Consider the following 16,181-nt stretch of genomic DNA (forward strand, 5'->3'; position numbering starts at 1 on the left):
CGAACGGCTTAGAGCGCGCCAAGTGACGCTGATCATTGTGAGGCTCCCGAAGGAGCCCTCGTCAACTAGTTGCTCCCCCGAACAGGAGCTCCCCCCTGGGCGGGGAGCATCGATTTTTCAGTTTGCACAAGGAAGTAATATGGGCTAACATATTAGCTGAGTAGTAGCCCATAGATTACCAATATGGGCCCAGAAGTCCAAAGCCCAAGTAGGTTGTATACTGTACCTGTCCGACCCGGCAAGGGAAAAAAACGGAACGCCGCGGAAGTGAAAGAGCTCGCGATTCAGAAGCTAGGGTTTGGGGAGCGGGCAGCGGAAGCGGGTACCAGCCGGCGGCGATGGCTTCGGAGGAGGATGTGGCGGTGAAGGAGCCGCTGGATCTCATACGGCTCAGCCTCGACGAGCGCATCTACGTCAAGCTCCGCTCCGACCGCGAGCTCCGCGGCAAGCTCCATGTATGTTTTCTCGCCCCTTTTCGTAATTTGTGCTGTCGATCTGGGCTTGGTTGCATCAGGGCTCTTGTTTGTGTGTCCAGTATGTGCTTAGGCTGGCTTATGCTATTTAATAACTGATATTATTGCCTGGAGAAACGAGTTGCTGTGGAGTTGTGGTGTGTAAACTGAGCTTCCGTTTACTTATGGTTGAACTGTAAGGCATCAGAACCCGAATTTATCTGTGCGGGGCCTCATATGATTTGTCCTTTTTTTCCCTTCTATTGAAGACATCATGAATAACTGCTTACTGTAGATAAAGCGTAACATGCTGATTTGAAAGTTTTGAGTAGTGGAATCAGATGTATTGCAATGTAAGTAGTATTTTAATTTTGAGTTCACAGAAATATGTAGTCATCTCGGCATTTCATTGTAAGACTTCAGGTTGCTTAAGGGGTTATAACTTATTGCCCGTTGGGCATTATGATCATTTCACTGATTCGTTACAATTGTATACTTGAAAAAAACCTTTTGTGGGTTGTATGATGCTGCCCCATGGGCCATACGCTGTATTTATGCACTGTTATTCATTTGTACTACAGTTGGGAAATTTGACCCTGGGACATCAGTGTGGCCACTATTTGAGGTTCTCTGTTTCTAAGTTTCCTTTATTCTTCCTTCGATCCAGGCGTATGATCAACATCTCAATATGATACTTGGAGATGTAGAAGAGATAGTGACTTCCATTGAAATTGACGATGAGACTTATGAGGAGATTGTTCGTGTAAGTGCTTTCTTGTTCCTCAAAATTTTGAACTATATGCTGATCTCAGTTTGTTCAAATTCGGACTGCCTACTACTGTTTTTTTCAAATTGAAATCGTTAGTTATTCCAATATGTTTATCTAGTTTGTGCTAAAGATGTGTAGAGCCTCTCTGGAGTGAGAGTTTAGCACGATTACCATGATACTGCTTAACATGAAGCCATGGTTCATACTATCCTCAGTTCCTTACTCACATGTAATTTGGGAGGTGCACTATTACCATGATGCTGCTTAACGATAACCCAGTCTCAGTTGCATAGTAACGTGTAAAATGCTTTGTGTTTATAAATGAGCCGCCTTAACTGCTTGTATTCTGCTGGTAACATTTGTGTTATATTGCATACTAAGCATAGCACCATTTTTTTTGCTTACAGTTATTGTAGGTAGCCAGGGTTTTTGAACTTATTTAGTGAAACATTCTTTGACATATTACTAGATGTACCATGTGGGTCATGTCACTATGGTCTATTGGTCACTTTACAATGTACTCCCCCCGTTTGTGTTTACTCCGCATATAAGATTTGTTTGAAGTCAAACTACACAAAGTTTGACCAAATTTGTATTAAAAAAATTCAACATTTACAATATTGAGTGATATGGTATGAAAATCAATTTCATGATACATCTAATGCTATTGATTTTGTGTTGTGAATGTTGACATTTTTTTGCTATAAAGTTGTTCAAACTTTACGAAGTTTGACTTCAGACAAATTTTATATGCAGACTAAAAAGAAATGGAGGGAGTATACACGATAATTCATCTTATTTTACTACTCGTACATTTTTTGCTGTTAAACCTGGTTACTTGTTTTCTTCATTTTGTTTACTTATACAAATCTGTGTGGTCACAGTTTCCATAGCTTGGGGTAAGTCGATACAACAACACAAAATGCTGTCAGATACTTCTAGCTCTGATTTGCAATAGATTTACAATCTGGCTGCGGATAGGCGATAGTCTTACTGATGTGTTTGCTATTCCATTGATTCCAGACTAGCAAGCGCACCATCCCCTACCTTTTTGTCCGAGGAGATGGCGTGATACTGGTTTCGCCGCCCTTGCGGACCGTCTGATGGCGTGATACTGGTTTCGCCGCCCTTGGAGACCGTCTGAAGTCAGGGCGGAACAACTACCATTCAATGGGCATTGGCAGCAGGGCTATCCGGATGACTTGCATCAGCTTATACATGATTCCTGGAGCATTGCTGGCTCGCGAGACACCGCGTAGCTTGAGTTAATCACCCATGTATCCTGATACAAAGAACAAACAAACACAGAACTCGACTTGTGTTATGTAGATCCATCTGAATCCGGCACCTGTTCGTCCATTAGACCATATCACCACAGTGGAGGGAAGCTTCAGTTAATCATCCTCTCCCAACACCTTTTGACTGGAATCCAGTACAGTACGTACTCCGGGCCACGGACGGGGAGGGGCGAGCGGGGAGTATAAACATTCACTGCGCGTTCACAGTCCACAGTCAGATTTTTTTTTTGAGGAAACAGTCCACAGTCAGTTCACGGCGAGCTGATTTGTGCTTCGATGTGAAATGAAATAAATCTATTCGTCGCGAAACTAACCTGTGGTGGTGGGTGGGTCACTCCGTCCAGCCGGGCGAAACCCCACAAAGTTGACACGATGATCACGGCACGTCGATGAACATGGTGGCGTGTGCCCCCATCACGAGGAAAAATAATTTAAATTTGACCGCAGCATCGTGCCAGTGGCAGCTTTTATGTACTTTATTTAAGGTATGAACGAGGGCGCATAGTGCGTCGTGAGTGACTGGATGCTTTGATCGATCCATGCACGTTGCGCATGTGCAGGGGTTCTGCCCAGCCAGTTGCCGAGTTTGTTTATACTGTTATTATGTTTTTTGTTGACGGTGCACGTGTTGGTGTGATCGGTCTGGATGCGGGGCCGAAGCTTCGCACCGGCACGGCACCGCATACATCCGACGACGACGCGTTCACCGCTCGTCCCCCCGCCCCCTGCCAACTGCTCTTCTCTCCCCTATATATGCACGCCGGGCCGCGGACGTTTCGGCCATCCCGTCCTCGGAGCCGCGCAACGATCCAGCGCACGCAGCAGATTAAGCGGCGACCTCCTTCGATCGAAGATGAGCCAGGACAAGGCCGCCGGCGAGAAGGCGGCGGCGGAGCCCAAGAGGCAGACGCCGCGGCTCAACGAGCGGATCCTCTCCTCCCTCTCCCGGAGGTCCGTCGCCGCCCACCCGTGGCACGACCTCGAGATCGGTGAGCCCCTTTCTCCATTTCGTTTCAGATCCGTCCGTCTGGCCGGAGCTGTTGGTTGGTTGGTTGCTCACGCGGAACGCATGTGCTGATTGATTGATCCCTTGCGCGAATTGCCCGCTGCAGGCCCCGGCGCTCCGGCGGTGTTCAACGTGGTGGTGGAGATCACCAAGGGGAGCAAGGTCAAGTACGAGCTCGACAAGAAGACCGGGATGATCAAGGTCTGAAACTTTTGCCCTGTTAATTTGCATCGGCACGCATGAATGTGTTCTGAGATCATCATCTCTGCCAGGTTGACCGGATCCTGTACTCGTCCGTGGTGTACCCTCACAACTACGGCTTCGTCCCACGCACCCTCTGCGAGGACAACGACCCCATCGATGTCCTCGTCCTCATGCAGGTGAGTGAATCGACCAACACTCCAATCATGCTCCGGTTATGACAAGTGCAAATTAACAATCCTGTCAAGGCATCACCGTCTGCATTACCCACCGTTCTTTTTCTGACAGCCGCGTGTTAATTAATTATTTCATTTCATTTCAAACCAGGAACCCGTCCTCCCCGGCACCTTCCTCCGGGCCAGGGCCATCGGCCTCATGCCTATGATCGATCAGGCACGCTAAACCAATCCCTTCATCTCTGTCCAAGTGTTCAAGTCAACTTTCCAGCCACCATTTTGGCATCAAGCTTATATTTATATCATACTCTCTGCTATTTTTCTTAAACAGGGTGAGAAGGATGACAAGATCATAGCCGTCTGCGCCGACGACCCCGAGTACCACAACCTCAACCATCTCAGCGAGCTCTCTCCTCATCGCCTCCAGGAGATCCGCCGCTTCTTCGAAGATTGTACGCATACCATTGCTTGCCTTATCTCGCATTTCCACAACCCTTTCATGCATCTTCAGGCTTCAAGTGTGTGATTCTTGGCTGATCAAATCTTTCAGACAAGAAGAATGAGAACAAGGAGGTGGCTGTCAACGACTTCCTCCCCGCCGATGATGCTCGTGCTGCCATCCAGCACTCCATGTAAGCTCTCATCATTTTGGGGGATATGATCCTGTAATTAAAGACGGAGAGTCCTCGAGGCTCCAAGGCGTCGATTTATGTTGACAAAAATTGCTTTGATTCTTTTTCAGGGATCTGTACGCGGAATACATTATGCACAGCCTAAGGCAGTAGAGTGTGTACTATTACTATTTTTCCTTTGCCCTTCCTACTATGATGGGAAGCAAAGAAGATCCCCTCGGAACATTTGGGATCTGATGAACAACCAAGCCAGTCTGCATTTCTACATTCTTGCATTGTACTCCCTCTGTAAACTAATATAAGAGTGTTTAGATCACTACTTTAGCTATCTAAACGCTCTTATATTAGTTTACGGAGGGAGTATTAGCCATATTTTCCCATCACTGTGGTACTATGTATCTCAAGTTTGTATTCGAGACCTTGTGGTTTGGCTCGTGTATTATCTTCAGTTCTTACTGAACGGACAATAATATAACAATTTTCACATTGATATCTGAGATACTGTGGTAATGCCATATCTCAAACTTGTATTCTAGACCTTGTGGTTTGGCTCGTGTACCTTGAGTTCTTACTGAAGGAACAATAATATAACAATTTGACACATTGATATCTGAGATACTGCAGTACTACCTACCTTAAATTTGTATTGAAGACCTTGTGGTTTGGCCCGTGTATCATCTTCCGTTCTTACTAACCGAACAATAATATAACAATTTGTCACATTGATATATGAGCTAAGTGTTTTTTCACCCCTTGTCAGATTGATTATTTCCAAACTTCAAAATTGAATAAGCTGACCCCATCTTTTTAATTCCGGACATTGTGTGTTCCTCATTCCATTAGGAGTCGTACCAATGCTAACGCTGCTTAGTTTCCTAAGAGGACATGTGGCCATCCAGGTCATCTTCCGCAACATCATGTACTTGTAGAATGGATGCTAAACAAATTCAGAAGTTTAAACCTATTTGTTTACTGAGTGTGAGTTTAAAATAATTAGTAAAGTGTCAATGAATAGACTTAGCAAAGTGGTGAGCCCTGTCATCTCACAAACTCAACACAGGATTTGTGAAAGGAAGATATATCATGGAAGGTGTGGTTGTTCACTTGTTCTACATGAAGCTTTAAATTCTATCCATCACTAGAAACAAAATGCCCTTTTGTTTAATGTTGATTTTGAAAAGATTATTGATAAGATAAATGTGTCCTTTTGTCTATCAAATGTAGGAACGTAAAGGTTTCCCTTGATAAGTGGTTTGATCGGATCATGTGTACCATGAGAGGAGGTCATGTAGGGGTCAAGGTAAATGATAATATTGGTCCTTATTTTACAACTCATAAAGGCTTGAGGCATGGAGATGCCCCCTCACTTTATTGTTTTTTTTGAACAATCACCGGGGGGGGGGGGGGGAGGATCCCCACCTGTATATATTACTCAAAAGGCCCAAGGGGCAAGTTACATTACGGGTTACAACGAGAGGATAGGTATAGGCGCCAAGACACGGCAGCCTCCCTACTGACGGGGTCCTTAAACCTAAAGGCCCAAAGCGTGAAATCCGAGATAATGTTCCGAAGAGTATCTAGGGGTGTGTGTTGTTCATTGCGAAAGACACGAGCATTCCTGGAATCCCACAGTTTCCATAGAATGGCGAGGGCGATGGTGGGCCAAATGTTGATGTCGAGGCCGACCGGTGTTGTAGTATCCCAAAGAAGGTTGATGGAGTGAGGTTGCTGCAACCCCAAGAGGGCCCAGACCTGTATCGCGCATGGGCAAAGAATGGCGACGTGCGCGGCGTCCTCATGGGTGAGTGTGCACCGCGGGCAGACCGAGTCAGATGTGATGGTCTTCCGGTGTAAGTTCGCCATCGTGCTCAACCTGTCACGACAGAGAAGCCAGCCGAAGATCTTGACCTTGATAGGTGCCTTGGAGCTCCAGATGTACCCTGCGTTGAGATCGAACTCGTGGTCGGAGGAGAGCAACGAGTAGGCGCACCTCGAGGAGAAGGAGGATCCGTGGTTGAGGAACCTGTCGTCGGGCGCGTCGTTGGTGGCAACATCCTGCAACAGAGACAAAACAGACGCAAGCTCTACAGAAGCAACATTGGTTAGGCGGTTCCGCAGAGTAGCGAGTAAACCATTATGCATGACATGTGATACCAGTACTGAGGGTGAGGTGGAGTGGGAGAAGAGGTGTGGGTAGGTGTCTGCTAGTGGGGTCGAAAGAAGCCAAGCGTCCAGCCAGAAGAAAGTGGATGTGCCATTGTTGGTGAGGACAAAGGAGATATCGCGGAGGGGGCGAAGTTGTTTGTTTACGATTTTCCAAAGGTAGGAGGGGTTGTGAGGTTTATTTTCGAAGTCGAGACCCTCACTTTATTGTTTGACTTGGCCGTTGACGCTTTGGCCATTATTATGGACAAAGCTAGACAATATGATTTTGTCAGGGGAGATTTGGGAGAAATTTTAGATAGGGGACTTAACATGTTGCAATATGCTGATCACACCATTTTCCTTTTGCAAGATGATGAAAATAGTGTCAGATATATCAAATTTATCTTATGTGCAGTTGAACAAATATTGGGACTGGCTATTAATTTCCATAAGAGTGAGCTTTTCCTTTAGAGTGGCTATGTAAAAAACTACTCCCTCTGTATCAAAATGTATCATAGTGCAAAAAAAGTCTTATATTAAGTTACAGAGCTAGTAGATTATATCCAGAAATCTTCACATGTGAATTGGGCCCTGTCCATTTAAAATATTTGGGATTCCCTATTCAAACATTGGGATTAAAAATAATCATTGGAAAGTGGTCACTGAAACAAATGAGAAAATGTGTGCTTGTTGGCAAGGGAAATTACTGAACAATGCTTGTTTGACTAACATTCCTTTATTATGATGTCTTTCTATCCCATAGCTGTTGGGGTGAGGAAGGAAGGTGATTTTTTGAGCTAGGCTTGTTTGGCAAGTTGACGAAGATAAAAAATATTTGGTAAATTGGAAAACATGTTGTCAATCAAGGGGGATTGGGGATTCTAAATTTTGATTTAATGAACAAGGCTCTACTTGCCAACTTGTTTTGGAAGTTAGAGACTAAATCTAGGTTATGGCAATATGTGCTTCTGAATAAATATGTTAAAGGAAAACGCTTGATATTAAAACAAAGGTGGGATACTCACACTTTTGGACTAACCTTTTGAAAGTTAAGGAATGTTTTACCAGCATTGCAAGAAAGTAACTAGAGATGGAAAAAAATGTTGGGGAACGCAGTAATTTCAAAAAAATTCCTACGCACACGCAAGATCATGGTGATGCATAGCAACGAGAGGGGAGAGTGTAGTCCACGTACCCTCGTAGACCGTAAGCGGAAGCGTTATGACAACGCGGTTGATGTAGTCATACGTCTTCACGATCCGACCGATCCTAGTATCGAAAGTACGGCACCTCCGCGGTCTGCACACGTTTGGCTCGGTGACGTCCCATGAACTCTCGATCCAGCTGAGTGTCGAGGGAGAGCTTCGTCAGCACGACGGCGTGATGACGGTGATGATTAAGCTACCGGCGCAGGGCTTCGCCTAAGCACTGCAACGATATGAACGAGGTGGATTATGATGGAGGGGGGCACCGCACACGGCTAAGAGATCAATGATCAACTTGTGTGTCTATGGGGTGCCCCCTTCCCCCGTATATAAAGGAGGGGAGGAGGAGGGTGGCCGACCCTAGGGGGCGCGCCAAGGGAGGAGGAATCCTCCTCCTAGTAGGAGTAGGATTCCTCCTTTCCTAGTCCTACTAGGAGGGGGAAGGAAGGAGAGGGAGAGAGGGAGGGAAAGAGGTGGCGCCGCCCCCTCCTTGTCCAATTCGTACTCCTCAAGGGGGGGTGTGTAGCGACCAGACCTCAGACAGTCTGATCTCTGTGCATAAGTGTCATCCCTGGATCGGTAATGCTGACACACACAGTACACAGTACTTGAAGGATTTATAACAGAGTAGCAATCACACACTTATTACATCGAATGTCTCAAAAGAGAACCTATTACAATAAATATGGCTTAAGGCCATCTAAAACGATAACAGCGGAAGGCTTGGAAGATAAAGTGAGTCCATCAACTCCAACGGCATCACTGAGTGAAAGACCACGACCTAAGGCTCCTTACTCGTCGTCTGAAAAGTCTGCAACATGATACGTTGCAGCCCGAAAATGGGTCAGCACATGGAATATGCTGGCAAAGTAACACAAGAGAGTAATGAACAGAATAATGCTATCACTACATGCATATATGGCTGGTGGAGGCTGTATGGTTAATATGTTTTGCGAAAAGCCAATTTTTCCCTACTGCAAAGGAATATATTTTATTTAACTACAAAGTTTGTTGAAAACATTGAGAAGGTAAACCCGCTCTCAATCCCAATTAAAAGTAATCATTAACAACCCATCAAATTAAATCAAGTAGTGATGAGATCAACATGATAATCCAAGGACCAGATACTCAAAATGTCCATAACCGGGGACACGGCTAACCATGATTAGTTTGTACACTCTGCAGAGGTTTGCGCACTTTTCCCCACAAGACTTGATCTCCTCCGTTTGATTTCTCGCACTACATGATGTTTGAGAAACGGATGACCGAGACATAGTCTTTCAGAAGCGTTAGCACCTTACGATGGATAGACCGTACCACCTACATCCCCTACATCTGCTAGTCTACCACTGTAAGAGTTCACACGACTTAATCAACTATGCTAGAGCCCATAATAGCTTGTGGCTGCACACGGAAGTTTTTAGTATGAATAATATCATGATCCCTTTGAGCCTGGGTGGCGGTCCATAGGAGAATCACACGGTACCCCGGGATTTCCAAAAAATATAGGCAATCACTGGGTACCCCAGGTGCCTCAATCCACCCAGATGTGTATTTAAGTTGCCACCTTAAGTTTAACCATTAATTAACAATCTCACATCTGTCATGAATACACTCAAACCCAATCCACTTCTACGAGCATAACATAGCAATATAATCATAACGTAGAAGTAACTCCCAGGGTTTGATAATAAACAGGTGAATAGGTACTACCTCAGCTACTTCCCAACCCACAATTTAATTCAGAACCTAACCATGCAATTGTTTGGGGATTGATCTAATGCAGTAAAACTGGGTAGTAAAGAGGTATGATCAAAGTGTTACTTGCCTTGCTGATGATCCGCGAAACCTAGAGACTCGTAGTAGCACGCTTCACACTCCGGGTACTCTATCGCAAACAAACAAGCATACAATAAGCAATCAAGCAAGGGCACGGGTAAAACTCAAATAAGAGATCTAACCAGAAAGTTCCACTTAAGAACTCCGGTTTGCAGAAAGAAACAAATCAAATGAAGCAACAAAACTCAAACGGCAAAATAAACAAGCTTCGTTTACTAATCTGGACTAAAGTCAAATTTTATAGTAGCAAAAACTTGTTTAAGCTGGCTAAACAGAAAGAGGGTTTCGAGACGAAACTCTAGGCGCTTGAATCGTCTGATTCCGATAAACGAGCGAAAAGTTATACTAGAACGAAAATCGGATCAGAAATCGCGATCGAAAATAATCGTGGAAAATCCGAGAAAAAGAAAAACTGACGAACAGGCTAACGAACGAACGTTCGCTGTCTGCGGTTAAACGGTGAAAACCGTTCGTTAAAACGAACGAACGGGCGTGCGCTAAATAATTAAACCGATAAAAATAAACCGAACCGATCTAAATAAAAACGAAACTAGGGTTTACGAAATAAAACCGATCGGTTTTAAAAAAAAAAACCGGCGGCTACCTCGAACTCCGGCTGGCGGCGGCTCCGGCGGCGACGGGCGGCGCGGGGTTAGGGTGGCGGCGGGTTGGGCTGCGCGGGGGGGGGGGGGGGGGGGGGCTTATAAAGGGGCCGGCCCGAGGTCTCCTGGCCGGGTACGGCCCGAAGTTGGTTTGACTTTTTTTTATATAATTCCGACGTGCAGAAAAAAAATACTATACGGACTCCAAAAATTCCGAAATAAATTTTCCCCGTCCTCTAAAAATAGGCCGGACAAGGTGAACATTTATTTGGGCCTAAAATGCAATTTTGAAAAACGCATATTTTTCCTAATTCAAATAGAATAGCAACAAAAATCCGAATAAAAATCTTATTTGATTTTAATATTAAATCTCCGATATTTCTTTATTTTGAGGAAGTCATTTTATCCTCTCTCTTTTATTTTTAATAAAAGAAATATTTCAGAGAAAAATAATTAAAATCAAACGATCCTCTTTTCAAAATTCGAGAAAAACTCGAATATGAAAATAACGAAATCCCCAACTCTCTCCGAAGGTCCTTGAGTTGCGTAGAATTTCTAGGATCAACCAAAATGCAATAAAATATGATATGCAATGATGATCTAATGTATAACATTCCAAATTGAAAATTTGGAATGTTACAGGGGGGCGGCCAGCCCTAAGGCCCCCTCCTCTCTCTCACACAAGGCCCATGTTGGCCCATTAGTTCCCCCGGGGGTTCCGATAACCCCCCGGCACTGTGATAATTATCCGGTGACCCCCGGAACTCATCCGGTGTCCGAATATAGTCATCCAATATATCAATCTTTAGGTCTCGACCATTTCGAGACTCCTCGTCATGTGCGTGATCACATCCGGAACTCTGAACTACCTTCGGTACATCAAAACACATAAACTCATAATGCCGATCATCACCGAACGTTAAGCGTGCGGACCCTACGGGTTTGAGAACTATGTACACATGACCGAGACTCATCTCCGGTCAATAACCAATAGCGGAACCTGGATGCTCATATTGGTTCCTACATATTCTACGAAGATCTTTATCGGTCAAACCGCATAACAACATACGTTGTTCCCTTTGTCATCGGTATGTTACTTGACCGAGATTCGATCGTCGGTATCTCAATGCCTAGTTCAATCTCGTTACCGGCAAGTCTCTTTACTTGTTCCGTAATGCATCATCCCGCAACTAACTCATTAGTCACATTGCTTGCAAGGCTTATAGGGATGTGCATTACCGAGAGGGCCCAGAGATACCTCTCCGACAATCAGAGTGACAAATCCTAATCTCGATCTATGCCAACTCAACAAACACCATCGGAGACACCTGTAGAGCATCTTTATAATCACCCAGTTACGTTGTGACATTTAATAGCGCACTAAGTGTTCCTCCAGTATTTGGGAGTTGCATAATCTCATAGTCATAGGAACATGTATAAGTCATGAAGAAAGCAATAGCAACAAACTAAACGATCAAGTGCTAAGCCAACAGAATGGGTCAAGTCAATCACATCATTCTCTAATGATGTGATCCCGTTAATCAAATGACAACTCATATCTATGGCTAGGAAACTTAACCATCTTTGATTCAACGAGCTAGTCAAGTAGAGGCATACTAGTGACACTCTGTTTGTCTTTGTATTCACACATGTACTAAGTTTTCGGTTAATAAAATTCTAGCATGAATAATAAACATTTATCATGATATAAGGAAATATAAATAACAACTTTATTATTGCCTCTAGGGCATATTTCCTTCAGTCTCCCACTTGCACTAGAGTCAATAATCTAGATTACATAGTAATGATTCTAACACCCATGGAGTCTTGGTGATGATCATGTTTTGCTCGTGAGAGAGGCTTAGTCAACGGGTCTGCAATATTTAGATACGCATGTATCTTGCAAATCTCTATGTCTCCCTCCTTGACTTGACCGCGGATGGAATTGAAGCATCTCTTGATGTGCTTGGTTCTCTTGTGAAATCTAGATTCTTTTGCCAAGGCAATTGCACCACTATTGTCACAAAAGATTTTCATTGGACCCGATGTAGTAGGTATGACACCTAGATCGGATATGAACTCCTTCATCCAGACTCCTTCATTTGCTGCTTCCGAAGCAACTATATACTCCGCTTCACACGTAGATCCCGCCACGATGCTTTGCTTAGAACTGCACCAACTAACAGCTCCACCGTTCAATATAAATACGTATCCGGTTTGTGACTTAGAGTCATCCGGATCAGTGTTAAAGCTTGCATCGACGTAACCATTTACGACGAGGTCTTTTTCACCTCCATAAACGAGAAACATATCCTTAGTCCTTTTCAGGTATTTCAGGATGTTCTTGACCGTTGTCCAGTGATCCACTCATGGATTACTTTGGTACCTCCCTGCTAAACTAATAGCAAGGCACACATGAGGTCTGGTACACAGCATTGCATACATGATAGAACCTATGGCTGAAGCATAGGGAATGAGCTTCATTTTCTCTCTTTCTTCTGTAGTGGTCGAGCATTGAGTCTGACTCAACTTCACACCTTGTAACACAGGCAAGAACCCTTTCTTTGCTTGATCCATTTTGAACTTCTTCAAAACTTTATCAAGGTATGTGCTTCGTAAAAGTCCAATTAAGCGTCTTGATCTATCTCTATAGATCTTGATGCCCAATATATAAGCAGCTTCACCGAGGTCTTTCATTGAAAAACTCTTATTCAAGTATCCTTTTATGCTATCCAGAAATTCTATATAATTTCCAATCAATAATATGTCATCCACATATAATATTAGAAATGCTACAGAGCTCCCACTCACTTTCTTGTAAATATAGGCTTCTCCAAAAGTCTGTATAAAACCATATGCTTTGATCACACTATCAAAACATTTATTCCAACTCCGAGATGCTTGCACCAGTCCATAAATGAATCGCTGGAGCTTGCACACTTTGTTAGCATCCTTTGGATCGATAAAACCTTCAGATTGCATCATATACAACTCTTCTTCCAGAAACCCATTCAGGAATGCAGTCTTTACATCCATTTACCAAATTTCATAATCATAAAATGCAGCAATTGCTAACATGATTCGGACGGACTTAAGCATCGCTACGGGTGAGAAGGTCTCATCGTAGTCAACTCCTTGAACTTGTCGAAAACCTTTCGCAACAAGTCGAGCTTTGTAGAGAGTAACATTACCGTCAGCGTCAGTCTTCTTCTTGAAGATCCATTTATTCTCGATGGCTTGCCGATCATCGGGCAAGTCAACCAAAGTCCACACTTTGTTCTCATACATGGATCCCATCTCAGATTTCATGGCCTCAAGCCATTTCACGAAAACTAGGCTCATCATCACTTCTTCATAGTTCGTAGGTTCGTCATGGTCAAGTAACATGACCTCCAGAACAGGATTACCGTACCACTCTGGTGCGGATCTTACTCTGGTTGACCTACGAGGTTCGGTAGTAACTTGATCTGAAGTTACATGATCATCATCATTAGCTTCCTCAGTAATTGGTGTAGGAGTCACAGGAACAGATTTCTGTGATGAACTACTTTCCAATAAGGGAGCAGGTACAGTTACCTCATCAAGTTCTACTTTCGTCCCACTCACTTCTTTCGAGAGAAACTCCTTCTCTAGAAAGGATCCATTCTTAGCAACGAATGTCTTGCCTTCGGATCTGTGATAGAAGGTGTACCCAACAGTCTCCTTTGGGTATCCTATGAAGACACATTTCTCCGATTTGGGTTCGAGCTTATCAGGTTGAAGCTTTTTCACATAAGTATCGCAACCCCAAACTTTAAGAAACGACAACTTGGGTTTCTTGCCAAACCACAGTTCATAAGGTGTCGTCTCAACGGATTTAGATGGTGCCCTATTTAACGTGAATGCAGCCGTCTCTAAAGCATAACCCCAAAATGATAGCGGTAAATCAGTAAGAGACATCCTAGATCGCACCATATCTAATAAAGTGCGGTTACGATGTTCGGACACACCATTACGCTGTGGTGTTCCGGGTGGCGTGAGTTGCGAAACTATTCCGCATTGTTTCAAATGAAGACCAAACTCGTAACTCAAACATTCTCCTCCACGATCAGATCGTAGAAACTTTATTTTCTTGTTACGGTGATTTTCCACTTCACTCTGAAATTCTTTGAACTTTTCAAATGTTTCAGACTTATGTTTCATTAAGTAGATATACCCATATCTACTCATATCATCTGTGAAGGTGAGAAAATAACGATACCCGCCGCGAGCCTCAATATTCATCGGACCACATACATCAGTATGTATGATTTTCAACAAATCTGTTGCTCGGTCCATTGTTGTGACACCCAAAATTTTTATTTGGATTTTTCAAAATTTTTATTTGACTTGAGGGAGGTGATTTAAATTTTCCTTCAAAAGAACCCTTCCTCTCAAGATATTTTTCTTATTGGCAAGAGTTTTTTTATTTGGATTCACCCAAGACATGATTTTGGTCTTGGAGGTTCTTTCTTTTTATTTGGACTCAAACCAAAATACTTCTCTCTTGGAAAAGTGTCTTTTGACAATTCCTTTGAAAAGCCCTATAGCTTTTGGAATGATCTTTTCCACTTTCAACAAATCTCTCTTGCCATGACCTATGTGCAAATCCTCTTTCACAAACCTTTCCCCCCTTTGGATCATGATGTACCTCAAATCCAGCAAGTTGAATCTCTCCATATAATTATTTCCATTTATCTCTCATCAAAAACAATTTCTGCCTTCCATTCTAGCTCTTGGTGATTTGCAAAGGAGCTACCCTTTCTGTTTTGATTTTTGCCCCCAAACCAATTTCCCTTCCTAGTCCTTTGAACCCTCAACCAAGATCCATGAAGATCCACTGGTCTCCAGTTCAAAATTTTCAAACTATACTTGCTGCAAGTTTGGACCAGATTTGCCAAATTTGATGAAATTCGTTCAAATCCCTCTCCAAAAATTCTGAGAAAAATCAGGCAGCCTCTGGGTGCATTGAGAGGTCACCTCACCAAGTCCCAGCTCCAGGAAAAATTTTCTTCACACCAAATCATTTCATCGAACACCTTCAGAGCCCTGTCAATGTCATGTTCAGTCAAATTCAGTTAACAGTGTCTGAACGACTGTCGTTTCTTCAGTGTCCGTTGCCAATCTCACCAGTGCCCCGACGTCGCCGTGTTTCCTGTCCCCTCCCCCTTGACCTCTGCACCGCACGAGCGCCTGGATGCTTGCGGGCGTCGGCGACGAGCAGGAGGAGGTGCGCCGCCCCGTGACCGACGCCAGCGGCGGCTTTGCGGCCGCCAGGAAGAAGCACAGCGTAGACGGCGCTGACCAGCGCCGCCCAAGCCACCGGAGGCCGCCGCGTGGTCTTCCACTCCCCCGTGCGCGCTGCCACCCTCGTCGTGAACCGCTAGGCGCGGAGCGCGCTCTTTGCCGCCGCCGTGCCAGTACGGCGACCCCGACGAAGACCGAAGCCATTACGCCATGCCCGACCGAGTTTAGCAGTGGAACGGGACCAGTAACTCTCACTGGTGCTGCCTGGCCACCTAAACCCTCTGCCAAGCCACTGCCTCGCCGTAATCGCTCGCCGGAGATTCTCCGTTCACGGCCACCCCCTCGAGCCGCCTATAAATAGAGGCCCCGAGCTCCAGCTAGTACCCACACTACCTCTGCACTCCACCAAGACCCCGCCTAGCCACTGGAAGAGCCCCGAGGGAGTCTCCTTCCTCAACTCCGGCCGCCGCGACCCGCCACGGGATCCAGCTCGATTCGCTCCCGTGCGTGCACCTCTGCCTCCCATCTCTTGCCAGTAACTCTCTAGTGCATCCCTCCTTCTGACCCGCGCTTCAATTCGAAGTTTGCAGC

At 44.7% G+C, this 16,181-nt stretch overlaps 2 protein-coding genes across 2 annotated transcripts; both read left to right on the forward strand.

Moving 5' to 3' along the window:
- The first annotated feature begins 239 nt into the window (after nt 1–239).
- LOC123182155 (sm-like protein LSM3A) lies at nt 240–2,619 on the forward strand. The gene is made up of 3 exons (XM_044594628.1): nt 240–455; nt 1,120–1,215; nt 2,245–2,619. Exons 1-3 carry the CDS (start codon nt 339–341, stop codon nt 2,323–2,325), a joined length of 294 nt encoding a protein of 97 aa, XP_044450563.1. The 5' UTR covers nt 240–338; the 3' UTR covers nt 2,326–2,619.
- Nucleotides 2,620–3,211: 592 nt separating this feature from the next.
- On the forward strand, nt 3,212–5,143 carry LOC123182154 (soluble inorganic pyrophosphatase). The gene is made up of 7 exons (XM_044594627.1): nt 3,212–3,508; nt 3,632–3,726; nt 3,798–3,905; nt 4,054–4,119; nt 4,234–4,354; nt 4,453–4,534; nt 4,645–5,143. The coding sequence occupies exons 1-7, from the start codon at nt 3,373–3,375 to the stop codon at nt 4,685–4,687; spliced, it is 651 nt and encodes a 216-aa protein (XP_044450562.1). The 5' UTR covers nt 3,212–3,372; the 3' UTR covers nt 4,688–5,143.
- The last annotated feature ends 11,038 nt before the right edge of the window (nt 5,144–16,181 follow it).

The sequence above is a fragment of the Triticum aestivum genome, chromosome 1D (genome assembly GCF_018294505.1).
Source record: "Triticum aestivum cultivar Chinese Spring chromosome 1D, IWGSC CS RefSeq v2.1, whole genome shotgun sequence".
NCBI lineage: Eukaryota > Viridiplantae > Streptophyta > Magnoliopsida > Poales > Poaceae > Triticum > Triticum aestivum.

Bases quoted from the DNA above. Each gene is read 5' to 3' on its own strand.
- LOC123182155 (XM_044594628.1), top strand. From the start codon at position 339: ATGGCTTCGGAGGAGGATGTGGCGGTGAAGGAGCCGCTGGATCTCATA. The intron at 456-1,119 runs GTATGTTTTCTC...CCTTCGATCCAG, and splicing joins AGCTCCGCGGCAAGCTCCAT to GCGTATGATCAACATCTCAA. The intron at 1,216-2,244 runs GTAAGTGCTTTC...CATTGATTCCAG, and splicing joins CTTATGAGGAGATTGTTCGT to ACTAGCAAGCGCACCATCCC.
- LOC123182154 (XM_044594627.1), top strand. From the start codon at position 3,373: ATGAGCCAGGACAAGGCCGCCGGCGAGAAGGCGGCGGCGGAGCCCAAG. The intron at 3,906-4,053 runs GTGAGTGAATCG...ATTTCAAACCAG, and splicing joins ATGTCCTCGTCCTCATGCAG to GAACCCGTCCTCCCCGGCAC. The intron at 4,535-4,644 runs GTAAGCTCTCAT...ATTCTTTTTCAG, and splicing joins GCTGCCATCCAGCACTCCAT to GGATCTGTACGCGGAATACA.